General features: G+C 44.2%; 1 protein-coding gene across 6 annotated transcripts in view; it reads right to left on the bottom strand.

The window, feature by feature from the left end:
* SYNPR (synaptoporin) overlaps positions 1-20,305 on the bottom strand; it is a 177,626-nt gene that overhangs the window by 37,776 nt on the left and 119,545 nt on the right. For all 6 annotated transcript variants that reach the window (XM_048859024.2, XM_048859025.2, XM_048859027.2 and 3 more), the window contains one exon: positions 12,941-13,065. In XM_048859024.2, the coding sequence (XP_048714981.2) occupies positions 12,941-13,065 (125 nt within the window). The remainder of the gene's footprint in view (positions 1-12,940; positions 13,066-20,305) is intronic.

The raw sequence follows: 20,305 nt of genomic DNA, 5'->3' as shown, positions 1-20,305 counted from the left end.
ATAAGTTCAAGCCTGAGCCATGGGTAACAGCAGAACAGACCAAAAACATCTTGTGAAAGCTTTCCAAATGGGTCCATAGACTCTTCTAGATTTGGAATCGGTATTCTAGAGAAGCACTGTGAACACATACTTTGAAGGAAGATGGAAAAGGGGGAGAATTTGTTCAATTACTCACTACATTGACACTACATAATCTCAATGGGAATTCAGTCAAATCCCAACCAAAGTAAAGGAGGCAGGAATGTTTTCTGCATTGGCTACCTATGTTCTGGCATTGAAGTCAGGGCTTGAAATGTTCAAAAATATTCTAGAAAAGAGTAGTATTACAAAGTGTAAAAAAAATCTGCAAGAGAAGTAACTTTGAAAAAAAGTCTTGCTTTCAGAAAAAAATTCCGTGTGGCAGGCATAGATAAAACCCGACGACATGTAGAATGCCACAGAGACCCTGCATGAATATATATCAAAATGGAAATGGGGAAAGAGCTGAATACATTAATAAATCCAAGGATTACTTACACTTTAAGAATCAACTATATGTAAAGCCTTAGTGAAGGCTCCTCTGGCCCCAAAACAGCGTAAAGAAGCATAAAATACCATGTCAATTAAGAGAAAGAAGCCAGTGTGGAACAATAGTGTCGCAATTCATCAAAAATGCAATTGCTGCGGGTACAACAGAGGAGCCTACAATTTAGTGCTGATTTAAGAATCCAAATGTTCCTTCCTTTGCCACAAAACAGTACCTGTAGAATGTTGCTACCACTCTGCTTCCCATTCACTTCAGAGTCAGTTACGTGTTAAAGGAGTCTCCTGAGTGTGTATGTGTAACACCAACAGACCCTGGTCATCCACGGGCAGGATCGAACCTGGGACCACTGGAGCTTAGTGCATGAGCCTCTACTGCATGAGCTAAAAGCCATATGGCTGGTGGGCCATACCGGGTCTCTTGGTGTTACAAGTGGGGGCTCATGCAGGATTTCAACTGGTAAGTCTCTGAAGCTTGGGACATGCTTCCTCAGCTAGGGGAAGTATGTAACCCAAACAAATCCTGGCTGTGGTGTTCTGTCCAATCTAGTGGCACCCAGACCACTTGGAGAGAGAGATTAATGAATCTGCTTTACAGCCTTAGTTAACAAGTAGAGGTTAATGTATTAAGCTCCAGAGGTCCCAGGTTCGATCCTGCCTGCCGACGACCGGGGTCTGTCGGTGTTACATATGTACATCAAGTGATACTCTTCACTGGGATAGGGAGGCTGCTCTTCAAATTTAGTAGCAAGACAGTTACTGATGAGCCTTAGAGATCTGTAAAGCATGGACCGCCCTTTACTAAGGCTCCAATTCAGCAAAGCACTCCACATACATGCTTAGCTCTTAAGCATGTGCTTAACTTGAAACTACTCTGATGTTCAAGTACCCCTCAGCCTCCAGTAGTTTAAACATCCCCTTTCCCAGAGCTCCAACCTTGTCATTGCACTGAGTTTATGGCTGACCTCTTCAGGGAAACTTGACAGTGAAAGCAAAGAGACACATGGGCTTTGTAAGGCTTCCCCAAAACCAATCACTCTCTACTTGATATATCACAAGATATATGCAGATCTAGACCGAACAATAAGCCAGCCATTTGCCTGCCTCAGTTTCCTCACCACTCTGGAGTGTTCTTTGCGTTGAAGTCAGAGTCCCCAAGAAGTCCAGGATCCCCTCTCCTGTGCATGGCTTCTCCTCCAAATCATGGAGTCTCCCTCTCTCCTGGGCAGCCAGTCTCCTCCCTCCACGCTTGGTCCTGCAGTTCAAAAGGACCCGTCTGCTATGACAGTACGGCCCTCTCTTCCTCCTTCCTGGCCAAGCTTCCTGTGTCTGCAAGTCCCGCAGAGCCTCTCTGCTCTGAACCCCTTCCCCTTCCAGCTAATTGGGTTGGACTGGTTTCTCTGGGCTTCAGCCACGAATTTTCCAGAGCGGCTTCCGCCATCAAGCTTTAACGCCACTCCAATTTCCCTGGTCTGGGAGACACACTCTACAGTCTTGACAGCAAATGGTGGTTTCCACACACATTGAGGCATTCAATGATACAGCAATTGAACAGCCAACAGAATTTATACATTGTACATACACAGATTCCACAAATCATCACAGTCAAAAACAAAGGGCCAGATTCTCAACTGGTGGAAATCCGTGTAGCCTCATTGAAGTTGATGAACGTTGACATTGACTTCAAGAGTGCTATGTTGACTTACATGAGTTGCAAATCTGACCACCAGGTTGTTGTTAAAGGCTGCAACCACACATGGAAAAACACGTCAGTACTTTTCAATGCCCTATTAAAAAAATAAAACCTTTCCCTCTTTCCAATAATACCATACATAACCAAAGTATGTGACTCAGAGTTAAATGAAAAGAAGCATAAACTAATACTTATGTCTTCTTGTGGGAAAACCAAGATACTGAAGACTCAAGTTGGCTTTGTATTATTAGGCTACATTAAAACGAATAGGGAATTGCTAAAATGTCACAATTAGAGCAGCATGAACCCAGAAGAATTCTCCTCCTGAGCTTGGCACAGTGGGATGCCACATTATGGTCTTTATTCACTTCACTTCCAGTTTGTACTACAGCTATTAAAAAAAAGGCCTGGTTAGGCAAATCTGTCTATCTACAGAGGGCCAAAATTAGGCATAAAAGGCATTGCTGAGAGCACGATATGAAGCTGCATGGTGGATGAAGATAATAAAAGCAGTGACCTATTCCTAAATGCCTATACTAACTGTATATAATTATGCAATAGAGCTCAAGATCTCCAGCTTTACTGATCTATTATTGAACACAAAGCCTTAAAGGATTGGATATTACGTCAATGGGCATAGTTCAGAGGTGATAGGTAAGGAGGTCACACCTTGGTAAGCAGGTTTAAAGGAGACTTTTGCAGATTGATAGAGGCTAGAAGGAACCATTATGATCTAGTCTGACCTCCAGCATAGCGCAGGCTAGAGCGCTTCAGCCAATGAAGTTCCTACATCCAGCCCAATAACTTGTGTTTGTGCTACAGCATATCGTTTAAAAAGAGATCCCAGCTTCATTTAAAGACTTCAAGTCACAGAGACTCCATCACGTCCTTTGGTAAGTTGCTCTACTGGTTAATTGCCCTCTCTGTGAAAAATAATGCAACTTATTTCTGTTCTGAATTTGTCTTGAGGCTTGTCTAGACGAGGACAATTTGCACAGGTGTAACACGACACCTACTGTAGACCCATTGCACCGGTCAACTACTGGGGTAAGCCACACCAATGGAGGCCCCCTCGTACACTGGCACTGCTATCCCAGTGCAAGCCCCCTCATCCCCATACCCCTGCCATCCCTCAAACCCAGGGCCTGAGCACAAAAGGCCTGATTCTCCCCTGCCTTGTACAATCTCTTAAACCTGTGCAAAGTGAGTAACTCACCATTCTGATTTGGTATAATGACTGCACAAAGTGCCAGGCAAATGAGAATGAAACTCAAAGGAAGCAGGAAGATTGTGAGTCAAAGCAGTGGGTGGCCTATTTGAACATACACGGCTAGTTTTTCTGCTGCTACAACTCTCTCTTATGGTCCTTCATCCTGTAAATTACACCAGTTAGACATGGCTTCCCTAACATTCACTTACTGGTCTGTAAACTTACACGTTCTGTCTTTCACTATTACTAATTGACACCACTCGCACTAGGATCCCTGCTTATATCATTGCTCACAGAAGGAGATACCACCATGATACAAGAAGCAATGCTGATCATGTCCAAAGGAGGTAGAGTTACGCAGCCTTTAAGTTTTCCAACGGTCAGAAAAATACATTTTTTAAGCAGAGGCGGAAATCCCCTTAACAGAAATGTGCTCTATTAAATCCCAGTACAGTGGCTAAATCTATGGGTCATACAATGAAAGCATTTTACTAATAAATGGAAGGTCTATTTTATAGAGATGTAGGGGGAAATATTTCCCCAAGCCCTCTTCTTCTTTCACCATTATCCTGCATGCTTCTTGCTGGTAGAATTTAGTCACTTAAAAAAGTCAACTTCCTCTTTGCTTATCAATAGATCTGAGAAAATAATTGAATTTTATGAAAAAAAAACCCAACATTTTGTTTTGAAAAAAAAATTTCAAAGTGAAACGCTGCAACCGTTTGTTTTCAAAATACCAGAACAAAATCTCTAGACATTTCCAAATTCTTTTTTCCTGCTGAAATTATTTGCCAAATTCAGCCCAAACTCACACACAGTTTCAGTGTGCCCCCCAAAATGTGTTTTATGATTAATTGACTATTTGCCGAAAATTTTCACGCAACTCTATGTATTAATCATCATCTCCCTCATCTCCAGCCATTACATTACCATTATGGCTAACAGCTCCTTTTCTCTGATACTGCCCCGTTCTCTACACTCTGCCACTATCCATCCCTTCCCCCAACCCTAATTCCCAAATCTACACTGCTCAGCAAAGTGGTTGAAGAAACAGCCCTTTCTCACCGCTCCAGTTACCACGACAAACCACTCCCCTCTTTGGATTTATGGCGGGTGCAGCATTTGGTTTCCTCAGCCTTTTCATCGGAGTCATCTTATTTCTACCCTCATCCCTAACTACCCTTTAATGTTGAGGAGGCTCGGCTGTACATCGGGATATACTTTAACCTCTTGAATAACCGTTCACATTCACCCAAACTGCTCATCTTGGCCAAGCAAACCTCTGGCTTCATCTCAGATACCTTCAGCTAAATGCCTTAAAGGCAGAACTGCTTCTTATCAGCAAGAGGAACATCTTCAAACACTACAAAATCTTCGCTGATTCCACCCTCGCTTGCCTCCACTGCTTTAATTTATTCACTGGGCAATGGGCCAGGTCCTGGCCCATGCTATGGCTGCTTCTTTCTGCTACTTCAGCAATGCCACAAAACTGGCTTATGCAGGCAGCTTAGGATTCCCCAGTGTGGAATGGCCGGTGTTGAGCAAAGTGGATTCTCTGTTACCCCCCTGCAAACCAGTTCTCCCAGATCTGTCTCTGCATAAAGGTTTTGCACTTGTTTCATTCATTTGTCATGGCTCTAAATTGAGACAGACAAGGTGGGGGAGGTAATATCTTTTATTGGACCAGCTTCTGTTGGTGAGAGAGACGAGCTTTCTAGTTCCACAGAGCTCTTCAAAGAGACCAGCAGAAGCTGATCCAGTAAAAGATATGACCTCACCCACATTGTTTCTCTCATATCCCGGGACCGACACGGCTACAACTACATTGCAAACATGCTTCTGAAGTGACATTTCTGCAACTATTCTCTCGATGGCCAGGATCAGACACTCAGAAATAATTCTCTGCAAAGAGATACCGCTCTTAATTTTAAAAATAATAATTTAGTGGGTCAAATACATCAAGACCTTTATGCAGGTCTTCTAGATGCCCACAGATTAGCAGAACAAATGATCCCCTAACAATCTGTCAAATTCAAAAGCATCAATAAAAAAGCCAACAAAACTTTTATAAAAGGGATTTCATTTGGAAGAAGAGAAACCTAAAAACAAAATGGTTCATTTTGGGACAGAAAATAGGCTTTTTGAAAAGAAGATTTTTTAAAAATGCATTGGTTAGCCACAGTTTCCCTGATGATAATCTGTGGCTTCTGATCTGGCAATCAGGCCTGGGTTCCGTATTTCAATAGAAATACTAGTCCAGCCGTTATGTGCCGACAAGCTTTAACTTTAAGCAAGCAAACAAGCAAACTTTAAAGGGTGCTCAGCCAGGAATTTTTTATTCAAATGAGATACTCAGAAAGAATGAATGAAAAAGACAGAGCTTTCTGTTCTTTGACTTCATAAACTGACACAGGATTATTTGGAGAGGCACTGAATATTTCACTGAAAAGATATTAAAGCATGAGGACCAGGGCCGGCTTTAGGTTTTTTGCCACCTCAAGCAAAAAAAATTTTTGGCTGCCCCTGACCCCAGCCCTAGGCTCCCCCCCCACACCTCCCTGCTGCCCCAGCCCTGGGCTCTCCTCCCAATACCCGCACCCCTTGCCACCCCAGCTCTGGGTTCCCCCACTTCCTCCCCACCAGTGCCCTCCCCCCCACACTGCTGCCCCAGCCCTGGGTCACTGGTAATTTGCTCCCAGGGCGGGTCATCAGCATCCTGCACATGACACTATCAGGGGCGGAGGCTGTATCCCCCCCTACTCCTTCCCAGCACCCGGGGGGGCCCTGACTCCGCCCGCTCCCCCCTCACCTCTAGCCGGTCCGGCTCTGGCAGGGTAGGGGTAAGCAGTGGGGCTCCCGGGCCGCACCTCAGCCCAGGGTCCCTCCAGCCGGGGCTCCTGCCTCCAGGACTGGCTGGGAATTGGGAGGGCAGAGCTGGGGGGACCGCCCCAGCAGGGGGCTGAGAAGCCGGGGCAGGGCAGCCCCAGAGGAAGCATCCGGTGTGGAGCGGAGCCCCGGAGAGCAGGATGCGGGCCTCGCACGGCCGTGCCCCGGGCACCAGTCCCCTCTATGGCCCCGCTGCTGCTCCTGGCCGCCCTGTCACAGCCCCTGGGCGGCTCAGGCTGCTCCACCCAGCCCTGCAGGCGGCTCCGTGCGCCCCACAGGGGTGGCTCCCAGCCCGAGCGTCCCGCGCTCCACGTGCCAGAGCCCGCCAGATGGCTCGGCCGCGGCCGGCGGCGCAAACCACAGCGGCCCCAAGGCGCCCCCCGTGTATGACTCACTGCTGCTGCTGGACCCCAGTCCCGGGGCCAGCTTTTGCCACCCACTGTGGCTCTTCCACCTGGACTTTGGCGTCAGTTTGGGGGCCGGGACAGCATCTGCTTGGGTAAGCGCCCACAGGGCCAGCCCCCAAGCCAATAAATAAATAAATAAAAGGGTGGCCCGAATGCTGCCCTGCAAATGTGCTGCCCCAAAGTACCCGCTTGCTTTGCTGGTGCCTCAAGCCAGCCTCGATGAGGACAAACATTAATGCTGTTTTGTTCACTGCTGTGATGCATAGAAATGGTAATGGAAAAAACATCACATTCCCCTTGCATCAGCTTCCCGGGCCTTCCACAACAGCTGGGTGACAATCAACATCTCCATCTCTCTAGTAAGCATGGCCCAACCCTGCAAGCATTTATGCACATGCTGAGCTTTAACCTTGACTTCAGTGGGGCTACGTGGATCAGCGTTCTTGTCGCACTCCCCGTCAGTACCTGGCCTGGCCCAGGGAAGCAAATGATCCAATCAGCGGACTAAATCCGGTGATGAATCCCGATCACGTGCCACCTGAGGTACGTTGCGCATATGCTAAGACGATGACTCGTGTTGTAATTTAAGCATGTGCTCTTCTGGGCCAATATTTTCAAAACCTTGCAGGATCGAATCCATAGTGCAACCAGCAGGTGCTAAAATAAATGTCTGTACACTACTTAACTCGAGGGTGTCCCTGGATTACAAGGGTTGGGCTACTGCAATCCCATAGTTGAAAATGAAGGAGTTTATAGGTCCAGGATCTGACTCAATAGTGAACAGGCAGTACCTTTATATTATCATATTGAAACGTATCCTCCCTCCTTCTTGGGAAGGAGCACTCACAAGGATGATTTGCAATATGTTTCATTACATAACACATTATACTCCTCTCCTGCTTTTCCTTTGTGCCTTCTGATAAACAGTGGTTTTTTTCCTATTTCAAAGTTTTATTTTAAACACGGACTAGGGCAGGGTAAAAGACTCTTCCTCTATCAGTGCAGCTAATACTGGGTGCTGGAGAGAGCTTTTCAGATAAACAGGATTTAAATTAAAAAAGCCTTAGCCCACGGAGCAGCAGCTTCCTCAGAAGAGCAGCAGATGGGGTGAGGGTGGGCTCCTGAGAGGAGCAGAGGTGGGTGTCATAACAGGGAGGTAGGAAGGAGAGGCAGCCATATTTGCTGTGCACACAGGAATGTGGAGTTTTGGTTCACTAGCCAATCATTTTGCATGAAACAGCTATGCAGTTATTATGCACATTTCTGCACTCTGATTGGCTAATGACCCTTAGCCAGCCAGAGCACAGAGATTTGCATATTATATGTTTATTGAGATATAACCACAGTCGTTATTCAGGTCAGTTCCCCATCAGCCACAGTGCTGGGATTTGCATACGTGAGAGATAATCATACTGTTGTGGGTTATTAACCCCCTAGCATCCCTGTATGCCGATTGGCTGAGTTAATGCCATTTTAGTACAATATACATTATTGCATTGCATTTTTGCTATGAGAAAAGTTTTATTAAATCAGCAGCTGAGAAAGCCTGATCATTTCAATGCGACTTTGCCACTTACAAGAAAAAACACATTAAATACATTTTGTTATGTGGACAATTATGAAGTAACAGTGTTCAGCACAAAGGTAGTAATTCAGAAATATGTTATGTAGGTGACAATACTAACATAGCAACTTTGAAAGGGCTTCATCTGTATATTGATCAAATGCACTCTAAACCATGAACACCAGTAGTAAATATCTGCCTATCAGGGCTTATTATTCAAACAGCAGATTTCAAAGTGACACTGATGAATAGCAAAATGCATTACAAAATGTAGTTGGAATCTGAAAAAAATAATGTAAAAACAGGATTAAAAATGGCAACCTTGGCAGGTTCTTAGCTGCAGAGAAATAGTGCTTCCAGGCACCAGGATAATTGGGTAAATTAAAACCAGAATGATAATCAGCTGCTTAGACTAGCAGAAATAATTCTGAGTAGGTGGTTTGTAAATACCAGGGAGGAGGTCCTGCTAGGGATGTCAAAATGATAAGAATCTGTACTGAAGTTTACCGAGTGCTAGTTATAACTATACAGTACTATTGCACCTTGTGTGGCATGGCATTGTATGCAAATTCTTCTTCAGAAATGAGTTTGTAAATCTCTTGAAATGCACAGATGTGAACCTCTGGGGGTAATTCAGGTGCGAAGTAGATGCAGCTGTAGCTCACGAAAGCTCATGCTCAGATAAATGGGTTAGTCTCTAAGGTGCCCCAAGTCCTCCTTTTCTTTTTGCGAATACAGACTAACACGGCTGTTCCTCTGAAAACTGTTAATGTCGTTTCTGTATTTCATTTCCTAGTCTGAAAATTAGACTCCAACAAATTCATTTTTTATAATACGTAACATGGCGAACAGAAATCAAAGAGTAACTTCCTAACTGCATGTTGATAGGATCCCCAATTCACTGCATAGCTCTAAACAGCTACAGAGTCTGCCAAGGAGTCAAAGAGGGGAAGTAGTCTTCAGTTACTCCATGGGAGGAAGGAGTTTGGCCAGTGAACTGGGGACAGAAGATAGAGAAGGGAGAAGGAAAGAGACTAGGGAAATAGTGACAGGGTCTGGGAGCAAGCAGACTGTAGTTGTTGGACATCAGGTCCCTGAGCTGGAACCCAGATTTGTGGGTTGGCCTGGGTTCCCCTACCAGCTGCTGGGAAAGTGGCACAGCAGTGGAAGACTGTCTGGATTGGCATGCGGACAGCTGAGCCGGCAGGACTTTGAAACCCCGGAACGGGAGGACTACACAGTGACATGGCTAGAGGAACGAGTCATAAAGAGGAAGCACTGCAAGTCCTGGAGAGCAAGGAGGAACGTGGCGGGACCAACCATCAGAAGGGGAGTGTCAGACCTGAATGGAGCTAATCCCCAGACGACAAGCCCTGGGTTTGCAGTAGTTCTGCCTGGGTTCCATACTTATTCCTAAACTTCCTACTCACTGGAGGGGAGTGGTTCAGAGGCAGAAAAGGGAGTTGGATGCACAACTTCCAGTGCATTTGGGTACCCAACTCTCTTTTGTTTCCCTGAAAATCTTCTGAACCTGCTCTAGTGTGAGCATGTTGGGTAAAATTTTCAAAAGCATCTAAGTGGCTTAAGAGCCAAAATCTCATCCAAAGGGCCTAAGGGCCAGACTTTAAAAAGGCCACTAAAGATGTAGTGAGGCACCTCGTAGGTGGTTTTGAACATCCCTCTAGGCATCTATCTGCATATTTAGGCACCAAAGGCACAGATTTTTAAGGGTATTTAGCCCTAGCTGCACTAAACATTGCAACCCCAGCTGATTTAGGAGACAAAATTCATTCTCAAAAGTGATTTAGGCACTTATTCTAAATCCCATAAACTGGCAATGGGATTTTGGCTCCTATGTGCCTAAATCCCTGAAGAAATGAGATTTAGGCTTCTAAATCAGCTAGGTGTTATCATGCTGAGCACAGCGCCCTTCATGCCTAAATCACTTCTAAAAATCAGACAGGCCCCTAAATCACTTGGGAACTTTTGGAAATGTGATCCTCTTATCAACTTCAAACCACTTTAATACGTTTACAAAACTTGTTACACTCCTTACTTTGAAATCTCATCTTTTCTGATGAGAAGCTGGCCAGCAGACGCCCGCAAAGCCAGATCCTGCTTGCCTTTCTTGGGCAATGAGTCTCAATTTTTGTTTGTTTAAAGCTGTTCACATTTACCCCTTAAAAACTCAACAGCCTAGGCCTGGTTGCTGTAACTTCCGAGAACAAGAGTGAAAAATCCTGCAATAGGAAGGAAAGCATCTGCTAAACCCTCTGCATGCTTGTATCGCTTCGAGTTAAGTTGCAAGGCAGATTTTTAAAATGACAGCTCTCCCTTATTCAAATGTTCCAGTGCTACAGTTGACAGCCATGACAGTTATAAGCACAGCCAGGATCTGTGCGGCTTCTCTCATTTCTGACTTTCACCCACACCTCCTTCAGTTGTCGGCTAATGATCAGAAATCAGAAGTCAGCTTGATAAAAACTGCTGTGTGAATATAGACTTATTCAGTCATGGACACACAAGGGAACAAACAGTGGGAAATTCACCCTGCTTGCACAAAGCCCACATTCTTTGGGGTGCAGGTTAGGGATCTGAAATAAGATCTGAGTGGGTGGACGCCTACTGAGTCCCATAGAAGTTAGTGGTCAGAGTTCTGCCTGTGTAGATCAAATTGCAGAATCAGGTTTGCAAGAGAATGGAAGAAAGAGCCATGAAAATAAATGAGAGCTCAGGAAACAGATCGCTTGCCATTGCTTCAAGAGTTGCATTAGCCATCTTGACAGCCTGAACAAAGGCACTTTATCTCATCGCTTGACATGAGCATTAAAGAGAAAGGAAACGCTTGTGAATAACAGGCATAATAGGAAAGACTAGTTAAGTGAAACATAACTGACTTCCAGTGGAAGCACAGGGACAGATTTTCAAAGTTAGTAGCTGAGACTGTGTGCATATATTTCTGAGTACCTAATTTATGTATGCAAATACTTGATCTTTGCACACAAGTGTCTCGTTTGCAAAAACACTTTGAGTATCTTCAGTATCTGTCCTAAGATTCTCCTTCGATAAATGACATCTCCCTTCTGATGTGGAACTACATACTTGTAAGTCCTATAATTTAAGTAATTCTGTTAGATTTCCTTGCTACAGTGGCATCCTATTGACAAGTTGTCCTTCATATTTGTTAGAAAGGTACAATTACTCAGTAGTTATTTGCAAATTAATTGCCATTTCCTAATGAACAATAATACAGTATACCTGGTTGTTTTCTTCCCAAAGCAATACTCTACATTCCACTTATAGTGCCAATCGATACTTAATTACCATTTAGTGTTAACTTTTAAAATAAAATAATGTTTTATAATAATCTAAATTAAAAGCTCTTTACTACGGTTACTTCTATAATAAATGCTGGTGAAATGACCTATTTGAAAGCGAATCACATTATAAACTCACATAACTCAATTTTCAGAGCTCATCTCATGCATACTAAAAAGATGTTAAAGGCTGTGCAGAACAGTAAAAGAAAAAAACCCATTTGTATAAAGGAAATACGATTCTTTGGAGTAATATAAATATACCATAAATTAACAGCAATTCAAGAAATCACCAACAGCGTGCATAGTTTGGAAGATGTTATATCTCAGTTAGCGCTGTAAAGGTGAACCCATTATTTCTGGTCTATGCATAATGAAATCCTAAGCAAAACAGCATGTAATTTCTAGAAGCAATATAACAATTTCCGATAAGGTCATGGTGTACTTAATTTGAGACTGGGCTACACATTCTTCATTGTTCTTGTCATCTCAAGATTTCTTAAAGAGTATAGTTGTCTAGAAATGCAGTACAGGTTCCTAGAGTGGCCCTCAGTCATATTTTAAAAGTGATGTTGGGGGCATCATGTTCACTCAAAGTTGTACAGAATTAGAATCCTTAGCAGCATGTGCATTTTTTCAATTTTAAACGTTTTTTTGCCCCACTCTGTCTTTCTTGTGTTTAGAGTTTGCAGTGTTATTGTAGCTATGTTGGTTCCAGGATATAAGAGAAAGAAGGTGAGTGAGATATTTTATTGGACCAATTTCTGTTGGTGGCAAAGGCAGTGTAGCTCAAAAGCTTGTCTCTGTCTCTTCCGTCCATGCAAGTTGGTCCAATAAAAATATTATCTCACCCACCTTCTTCCTCTTATATTTAGGGTAAGATTTTTAAAAGTATCTAAGCGATTAGGAAGCCTAAATCCCATTTTCAAAAGGGATTTAGAGCCAGATTTTAGGTGCCGAAAGATGCAGATAGATGCCTAGTGGGATTTTCAGAAGTACCCAAACACCTAACTTCCATTAGAATAACCTGTTCAAGTGCTTTTGAAAATTGCATTTAGGCACCAAAATACCTTTGAAAATCTGGCCCTTAGGAGCGTAAGTCCCATTGATTTTTCAGTGAGTCTTAAGCTCTTAAGTTGCTTTTTAAAATGGGACAGGCTTCTATGTCACTTAAGTGCTTCTGAAAATGCTACCCTTATTGTCCAAAACTTTCTGAAAGAGGTACCCGATCCAAAGCCTGTAATCAATGAGAGTCTTCCCACTGTTGACAGTGGGATTCAGATCAGGTCCCAGGTGAGCTGCATCCCTGAATATGAACGGTCAAGAACCAAAATGGATTACCTGAAAGGATAGGCAAAGGCTATGTCAATGCTGAGGTCGCTCTCTGACTTGTTTGCACAGTCCACGCTGAGCCGCAGGCCTCCAGAATAACCACCGCATGTTGCAAATGCAAAGATTGCAAAAAGCTGTCAAAAACAAATGACATTTTCATTTTACTTCAGCGACAAGAACAACTGTATCTATACAGCGGTTTTCTTGACTGAGTCAGAGGTCGCTGCCCAAGAAACTCGCTCAGATTATCAATAAGGCAGAGTGGTCAAGAACATCTGGGTTTTAATACAAACAGACTGGTTATTCTGAATAGTAATAGGAAGTGAATTCCATAATTAAGAGGAATAATTATAAGCTTCTCTTGCTCTCAGTGCCAAAAATTACAACCAGGCAATTTAGACCTTAGTTTAGACTAAGAACATATGGAGAAAGAATGAAGATTGACCAAGTACAATGGACCATTTTAAACTTTAAATATAAATAAAATCACTGCAAAATGTTCTAAGGAGCCAGTATAGGGATTTCGAAGGAGTGACACAAAGGCAGACACATGGTTCATGTAGATATATTGACACAACATGCAAAATATGTTATCACATTATCCTTCATTAGTTTTTAATGAAGCTACATATGACTTTGAATAAAAGGCTAACATGATTTATTAGTTTTTGGAATCATTATTGTAATCTTAGATAAATGAGCAGATGCAATAAATCAATACTAAAGTAAAAGGGAAGCAAAGCAAGTTACAGAATAAATTCAACAGTCCAACGAGGCCTGGGCAAAAAGTAAGGTGGTTCAAATCCAGGTTCAATTTCATCTTAATTCCCGAAGACGCGTGCATACTTGTATGGCGGAGGTCGCAGTGCTATTGGTTTTCTTTTTTGCTCCATCTCTGTTTTAAATCTAGGAGGACAAGGCTGCCATGGGTTTTGCAATTGTCCATTTAGGATGCTTTGCGAACACACCACTTGACATGGACATGAGTCAGGCACTTGATTCTATTTTTGTCCCTTCTATAAAAATAAATAAATAAATAAATAAAAATCACATTCTGAGCCAAATTTTGCTCTGACTCACACCAGTATAAATCTGGAGTAATTCCACTAATTTTAATGGAGTTACTCCAGATCTACACTAGTGTAAATGAGAGTGGAATTTGGCTGCCTAGATTATGTCACGTTCATATTAACAATGAAATAAACGATGGGCAGTGACGAAGGAGGAATACAAGCATAGCACACACATGTCACATAAAGCAGAGCCTGTCCTGAAGCACTGAAATGACAGATGTGGGCCGCAACAGGAAAAGTAAATTTGAGGCAGAATGAAAGAACGATGGCTGCATTAAAGACAGAGAGGCAGGAAACAGAAAACTAGAGCATACTGTAACCCATCCAAGGCAAAAGACCCTAATAAGTGCTGTCAATAACAGCTGTATACCTTCACCCCACCAACCACTCCAATTCATGGCACAATCACAGCCAAACTGGGAGTGGCATTATCCTCCTCTGTCCTCAGGTTTCCTTAATATACTTGTATATTTTTGCCACCTGTTGCCAGATTACCGTTCCTGAGCATTTGGAACGGAAAAAGCTTTTTGCTGGCACAAGATGATTTGCTGGGGGTGACTCAGAACAAAGCCAAGCCACAGCGTTTGTACAGGCAATTGAGATTGTATGGGAAGGAAACACTCAACACAAGAGGAACAGTAAGTGGAGAGGAACAAAGCTGAAGTACGAGGTCTGTGATAATTGGAGAGACTGGCTGCTAGACAGGTGAACATTCTGGCCTTTTCCCATGTAAGTAATATTTTGTGCTCAATGGCATGGAAGATATGTAGGGCCCAATCCTAGGACTTTGCAACGTGGCAGTAAGAGCAAGGTAACTCCTTGAAGTCAGATGTGTCAGACCTACACTGGACAGACAGATGGACTGACTAACATAACTGTAGGAAATTTAGGGGTGGAATGGCAGATGGGGATCCTGACCCATTCCCCCAGCAGCCCTCTATGGATCTTGCTTCCCCCTCTCTTTTCTCCCCTGAAGCCATGCTACGCCATTCTAGGGCAGCTGTGTCACTCCTGCAGGAGGAAAGAGGAGGGTGGGCACTGGGACCCCAATCTAATAAAAACCAAATGAGCAATGGCACCTAGGTGTGGCTGGGGGAGGGCCTGCAGAGGGCCCGCAAACTTCTGCTCGTTCCCCGCCCTCATCACCATGGAGACGGGGTAGACTCCAGTTCCATTTTGGAGATCCCTGTTAGGAACGACGCAGTCACTTCAGTCCCTCCAAATGATTGACAGGACCTGACCCCTCACGTTCCCCCGAAGTTATGTGTGTGACATGTGGGCCCTGCATCCGTGGAGTCAGTCCAGCCCATGTAGACCCAAGGCCTACAGGAGGGAGAGGGACAAGACTGCCTAGCCACAGGCCCCAAGTAGAAGCGGGGGAGGAATGGGTACACTATCAGGGCCCAGTCCAAAGGGGGCAGCTAGGCAGAGGGCCACAAGCCCATCACCATGAGAAAAAAAATCCAGGCCAAATTGTGGCCATTTGGTTTGATTCAATGTTATTTATATAATCTGAGTATGTTTTCATCAAGGACAGGTCCATCAATGGCTATTAGCCAAGATGGTCAGGCTATGCTCTGGGTGTCCCTAGCCTCTGACTGCCAGAAGCTGGGAATGGGCAACAGGGGAGGGATCACTCGATAATTGCCCTGATCTGGTCATTCCCTCTGGGGCACCTGGCACTGGCTGCTGTCGGAAGACAGGATACTGGGCTAGATGGACCACTGGTCTGATCCAGCCTGGCCGTTCTTATGTTCTATGCCTGTGGGATAGGGGCCAGTGTTATGAGTTTGCCCTGGGCCCGGCATAATGAGTCTGGCCTCCCAACAAACCTAGTGTGAAGGCTTACCGCTCTTAAAGTGAGAGCTCTCTGGGGCGGAGACTTTGTATTGTTCATTTGCACAGTACAATGGAGCCCTGATTGTAGTCTGTAGGAGCTATCCCAATAGAAATAATAAATAAGGCATGACTCCTCACATGGCAGCGTCTGTACAACACACTTCTACTTAAATCCTAGTGGGATTTCAGTCAGCGATGGGTGGGAGCTGAAAGGAAAATCTATAAGGGGCAATGATAATTAAAATCCAGAGAAAGAGTTTAAAGCCAAATCAAAACACAAAAATCTGCAGCTATAGCAGGTGGCATTCCAGTAAATTTGCAATGACCGTTGTTAAAATGGAGTCCCTATAGTGAAGGGGGTTGAGACATTCTCTTCATGCCAGTGTGATAGCCACCATCTTGGCCATCACAACAGAGAATGAACAAGGGGCCTCCAGAACTAAAACCACGCACTGCTGTAGCTTGAGCTAAAGAGCCAGGGCTCCCTAGCTGGGCCTGTATCAGGCTCCTATTTTTTGTGGACTATGCACAGCGGGGAACCCGTAACACTCACTCATAGGTATCCCAATGCTAGCATACACTATGTTCTTCTGTTTCCCCACAGCATTATTAAGTACTTGTTACATGCCAGCAGTGTCCTTGGCCCTGCCTGCACAAGACAAAAAGGACAGACAGGCCCTACTCAAAAAGCTTGAGATCAGTGGGAGTTAAGTGCCTAGGCACTTTTGAAAATCCCACTAAACATCTACCTACATCTTCAGGCACCGGAATTTAAAAATCTGGCCCTTGGCTCCTCTGTCTTAGCATCCCATCTGTAAAAGGGGGATAATGGCATTTCCCTGCCTTACAGGGTTGCGGTGAGGATAAATACATTAAAAAGATTATGGGACGTTCAGACACTAAGCTAATGGGACCATAAGTACTGTAGATAAGAAGATAATTCTAAAACAATATTATTAATTCACTTACTTTTGGGCAGAGTCTTTAGAAATTTACCTCTGCTATGATGCCCACAGAACCCTGCCATCTGACCGCAGATAGGCTAGTGATGAACAACTACTGTTTACCGTACCACATTAGCATATTCCACCATTACCTTGCCATCCCCTCCTGCAGTTCTCTTACCCGATCTCTGATGCAATATTATAAATGTTTTGGGGCAGAAACAGTCTTTTTTGTTAAAGGCCTGTAAAGCACCTCGTATAATGGAGCCCTGATACAGGCCTCCAGCTGCCACTGTGTTCTGAATAATGAACAACAGTAATAGAAAGGCGTAATACAACATTTATTCAATCGCTTTTTAAATGTCAGGTTGGCTAACAACCTAAGTGGGTAAAAGCTGAGATTTGCTGTGTATTAGCCTGTTAAATATTTATCCCAAAACTATAAATGTTGCTACTGTAACTCGAATAATAGGCCTTGATAGTAAATGAGGTCAAACATTTCCTTTGTAAAGAGGAGTTATTCTGCACTTGGAACTAATTGAATTCCATACAGAATAGCAATGGAAATTGGGATTAATCATTCTGTTTTAATTTGTAAGGCAAAGTCAGAAAACAATACATTTAAGAAGAACGGGAAATACCGGAGCTGAGCAGCTTTCTGGCCTAATTAATGGAGTTGTAAATGCAACTATTTTGCAGATATGCAGGGGGCCACAAAGATTAATAGACCCTAATAAATAAAGAGGGAGCTAAAGGAGTGCAGGAAGAGATAGCCCTGCTCTGAATACACAGTAGCATCTCCTCCATTTCCCTGGCAGCTGGGCTGCTCTGTATTTGGGGCACGGAGTTCAAAGAAATGAACACATTGAAGGTATATCTGTTTTGCTAAAGCTTTATCAGATAGTATACACCTATGCCATTTAAACTCAAGGAGCCCCTTTTAATCAAGGGGTGACGAGGACAATCTATAAGTATCTACAGGGGGAGCAAATATTTAATAATGGGCTCTTCAGTATAACAGACAAAAGGTCTAACACAATTCAATGGCTGGAAGTTCAAGCTAGACATATTCAGACTGGAAATAAGGTGTACATTTTTAACAGGGAGAGTAATTAACCATGACCAAGATCACTGACCATTTTTAAATCATGATTGGATGTTTTTCTAAAAGATCTGCTCTAGGAATCATTTTGGGGAAGTTCTGTGGCTTGTGTTCTACAGGAGGTCAAACTAGATGGTCACATCCTGGTTCCTTCTGGCCTTGGGATCTATGAAACTATAAATCTCTTCATAGAGAATTTGCCACCCACAACCACAGTTATTACTACTCAGGAGGGAGCAGTAACCTTCCTTTTCCTCTACGCTGTCTCCTCTCCTGTTTTGATGCCTTCTCTTCAGTGGCAGAGTTTGTGTAGGCTACCCCTGAATTTGTGCAGCCTCTTTAAATTCCTTATCCATCCAGGTCCAAGCCTAAGAACGCTGCAGGCTAGTTCCTATGCCTGCCTGTCACATCCAGCAGCCTTCTGGGCTTGCTCAGAAGCCTGGGGGAGGTTATGGACATGGGCTCCCGGCCACAGGTGAAAAGACAGCTGAATAGGGCTCTGCATGTCTGACTTTACAGAAGGCTCAGCAAAAGCTGGGACTTGCCCTGACACTTCCTATTGCTTTGTCTCTTGATGTGCGGGGGTCGTCTATATGCTAACACCTTGAACTCATAGAAGCTAACAAAAGCACAGCTGGTCTGGAGGCAGCAGCAGGAAATATACAAACAGCACCTTTTGGGAGACGCTTTACATGTCACATGGCAGACGGGAAGAACAGAGGCTCTCAACAATGGATATTTCCCCCTGGGTTTCGTGACAAACTTGTAAGCATTGTTTTCTTTTTGTTCAAACGCTTCTTTGTCCCTTTTTGCTTTCACTGCTTTCTGCTGTCAGCTGAGTATATTATGTATTAAACCAAGATTTACCCATCAGGTTTTGCCTGTGCTGTAATTTTGCAAGCATACTGTACTTTTATTATAGGTAGATTTGTGTAAATTGCAGCTGTGAACCCAGCAATGGGAACTTGATGGACCAGATTCAATAAAAACGCCATCTGGAAAATAATTTTATTGAACCTGGCCCCTCTGACATAGAAAAGTTTATTGGCAAAAGTCATGCTTCATTATGCTCCTATTTACTTCCTACCCATAAATCCACACGTACCAATATTCCCATCTGTGCTATGCATGCATGCCATATTTCCTCTTGAAATTAAATACATCTTCTTCCGACCACATAGTTGCAATGAGCAACTATGGACTAGACTGTGTCCTTAGGCTCAGCCTTGAGCAAGAAGCGATGGGGAAGCAGCACGGCTCCAGGAGGAATAATGACTCAGAGGGTCACACACCATGCAATCATGCAGTACAAAGGGGGTGGCTTACTGCTCAGTTTGTGCCCACTCAGCCTAGCGGCTGATACACGGGAGAGATGAGGCTCCACCGATTTCTGGCAGCTCTCCACCGCCTCCCCAGTTGCTACGTGTGAAGAAGCAGCTACAAAGCTGCACCACACAGGACCCGGCCTGTGGCCACACAGGTGGGGAGGTCATTGCCGTACGTTTCCTGATTAGCCATACTAGGGAGAGTCACACTCTCTTATGTCAGGTTTCAGAGTAGCAGCCGTGTTAGTCTGTATTCGCAAAAAGAAAAGGAGTACTAGTGGCACCTTAGAGACTAACCAATTTATTTGAGCATGAGCTTTCGTGAGCTACAGCTCACTTCATAGCTCCCTGTGGCTGAAGAAGCCATAAGCAGCAGGAGGAGTCAGGTGAACAGCTGCCCTGCGTCAAAAATGTTCCCTTCTCGGGACAGCACAAGCGAGCAATAGCTGCCCTTGAGAGGGCCTGAGCATCAGACTGAGAGGGAGCCTGGCCTCGTTCAGCCATGCTGTCACTGCTGGGGAGGGGGCCAGAGCACCGTTGACTGAATGGGAGACTGTGTACATAGAGTGTGTCCTAGAGTTTGGGCCTTAAAGGGGCCACCAGATCACCAAGTTTGACCTCCACTATCTCACAGGGCACCAAACACCACCCAGCACCCATGCACCAAGCTCAGCAACCTGAATTAGACTAAAGCCCTCAGGAAACTCGGTTATTGCATGCCACAGAGAGCATGGCCTTCATGGGTGGTATTTCCCACACTTCTCAGTGTCTGAGAGTATAATATGCCACGTCACGCACCACTAGCCCACTTATTCCAAGGGGAAATTATTTGTATTACAGTCGCATTCATGAACCCTAAATGAGATCAGGGCCTTACTGTGCAAGGCACTGCACATACACAGAGTGAAAGAGAGTCCCTGCCCCAAAACACTTACACTCTAAATAGATGGGGGGGAGAAAGGAAGGATTATTATTCCCATTTCACAGATGGAGAACTGAGGCACAGAAAGATTAAGTGATTTGCCCAAGGTCATGCAGGAAGTCTGTGGCAGAACTATGACTGAAACTGGAGCTGCTGAATCCCAGTTCTT

Source organism: Caretta caretta, chromosome 7, assembly GCF_965140235.1.
Source record: "Caretta caretta isolate rCarCar2 chromosome 7, rCarCar1.hap1, whole genome shotgun sequence".
NCBI lineage: Eukaryota > Metazoa > Chordata > Testudines > Cheloniidae > Caretta > Caretta caretta.
Note: the sequence above shows the minus strand (reverse complement) of the source record. Positions and strands in the feature narration are given on the sequence as shown.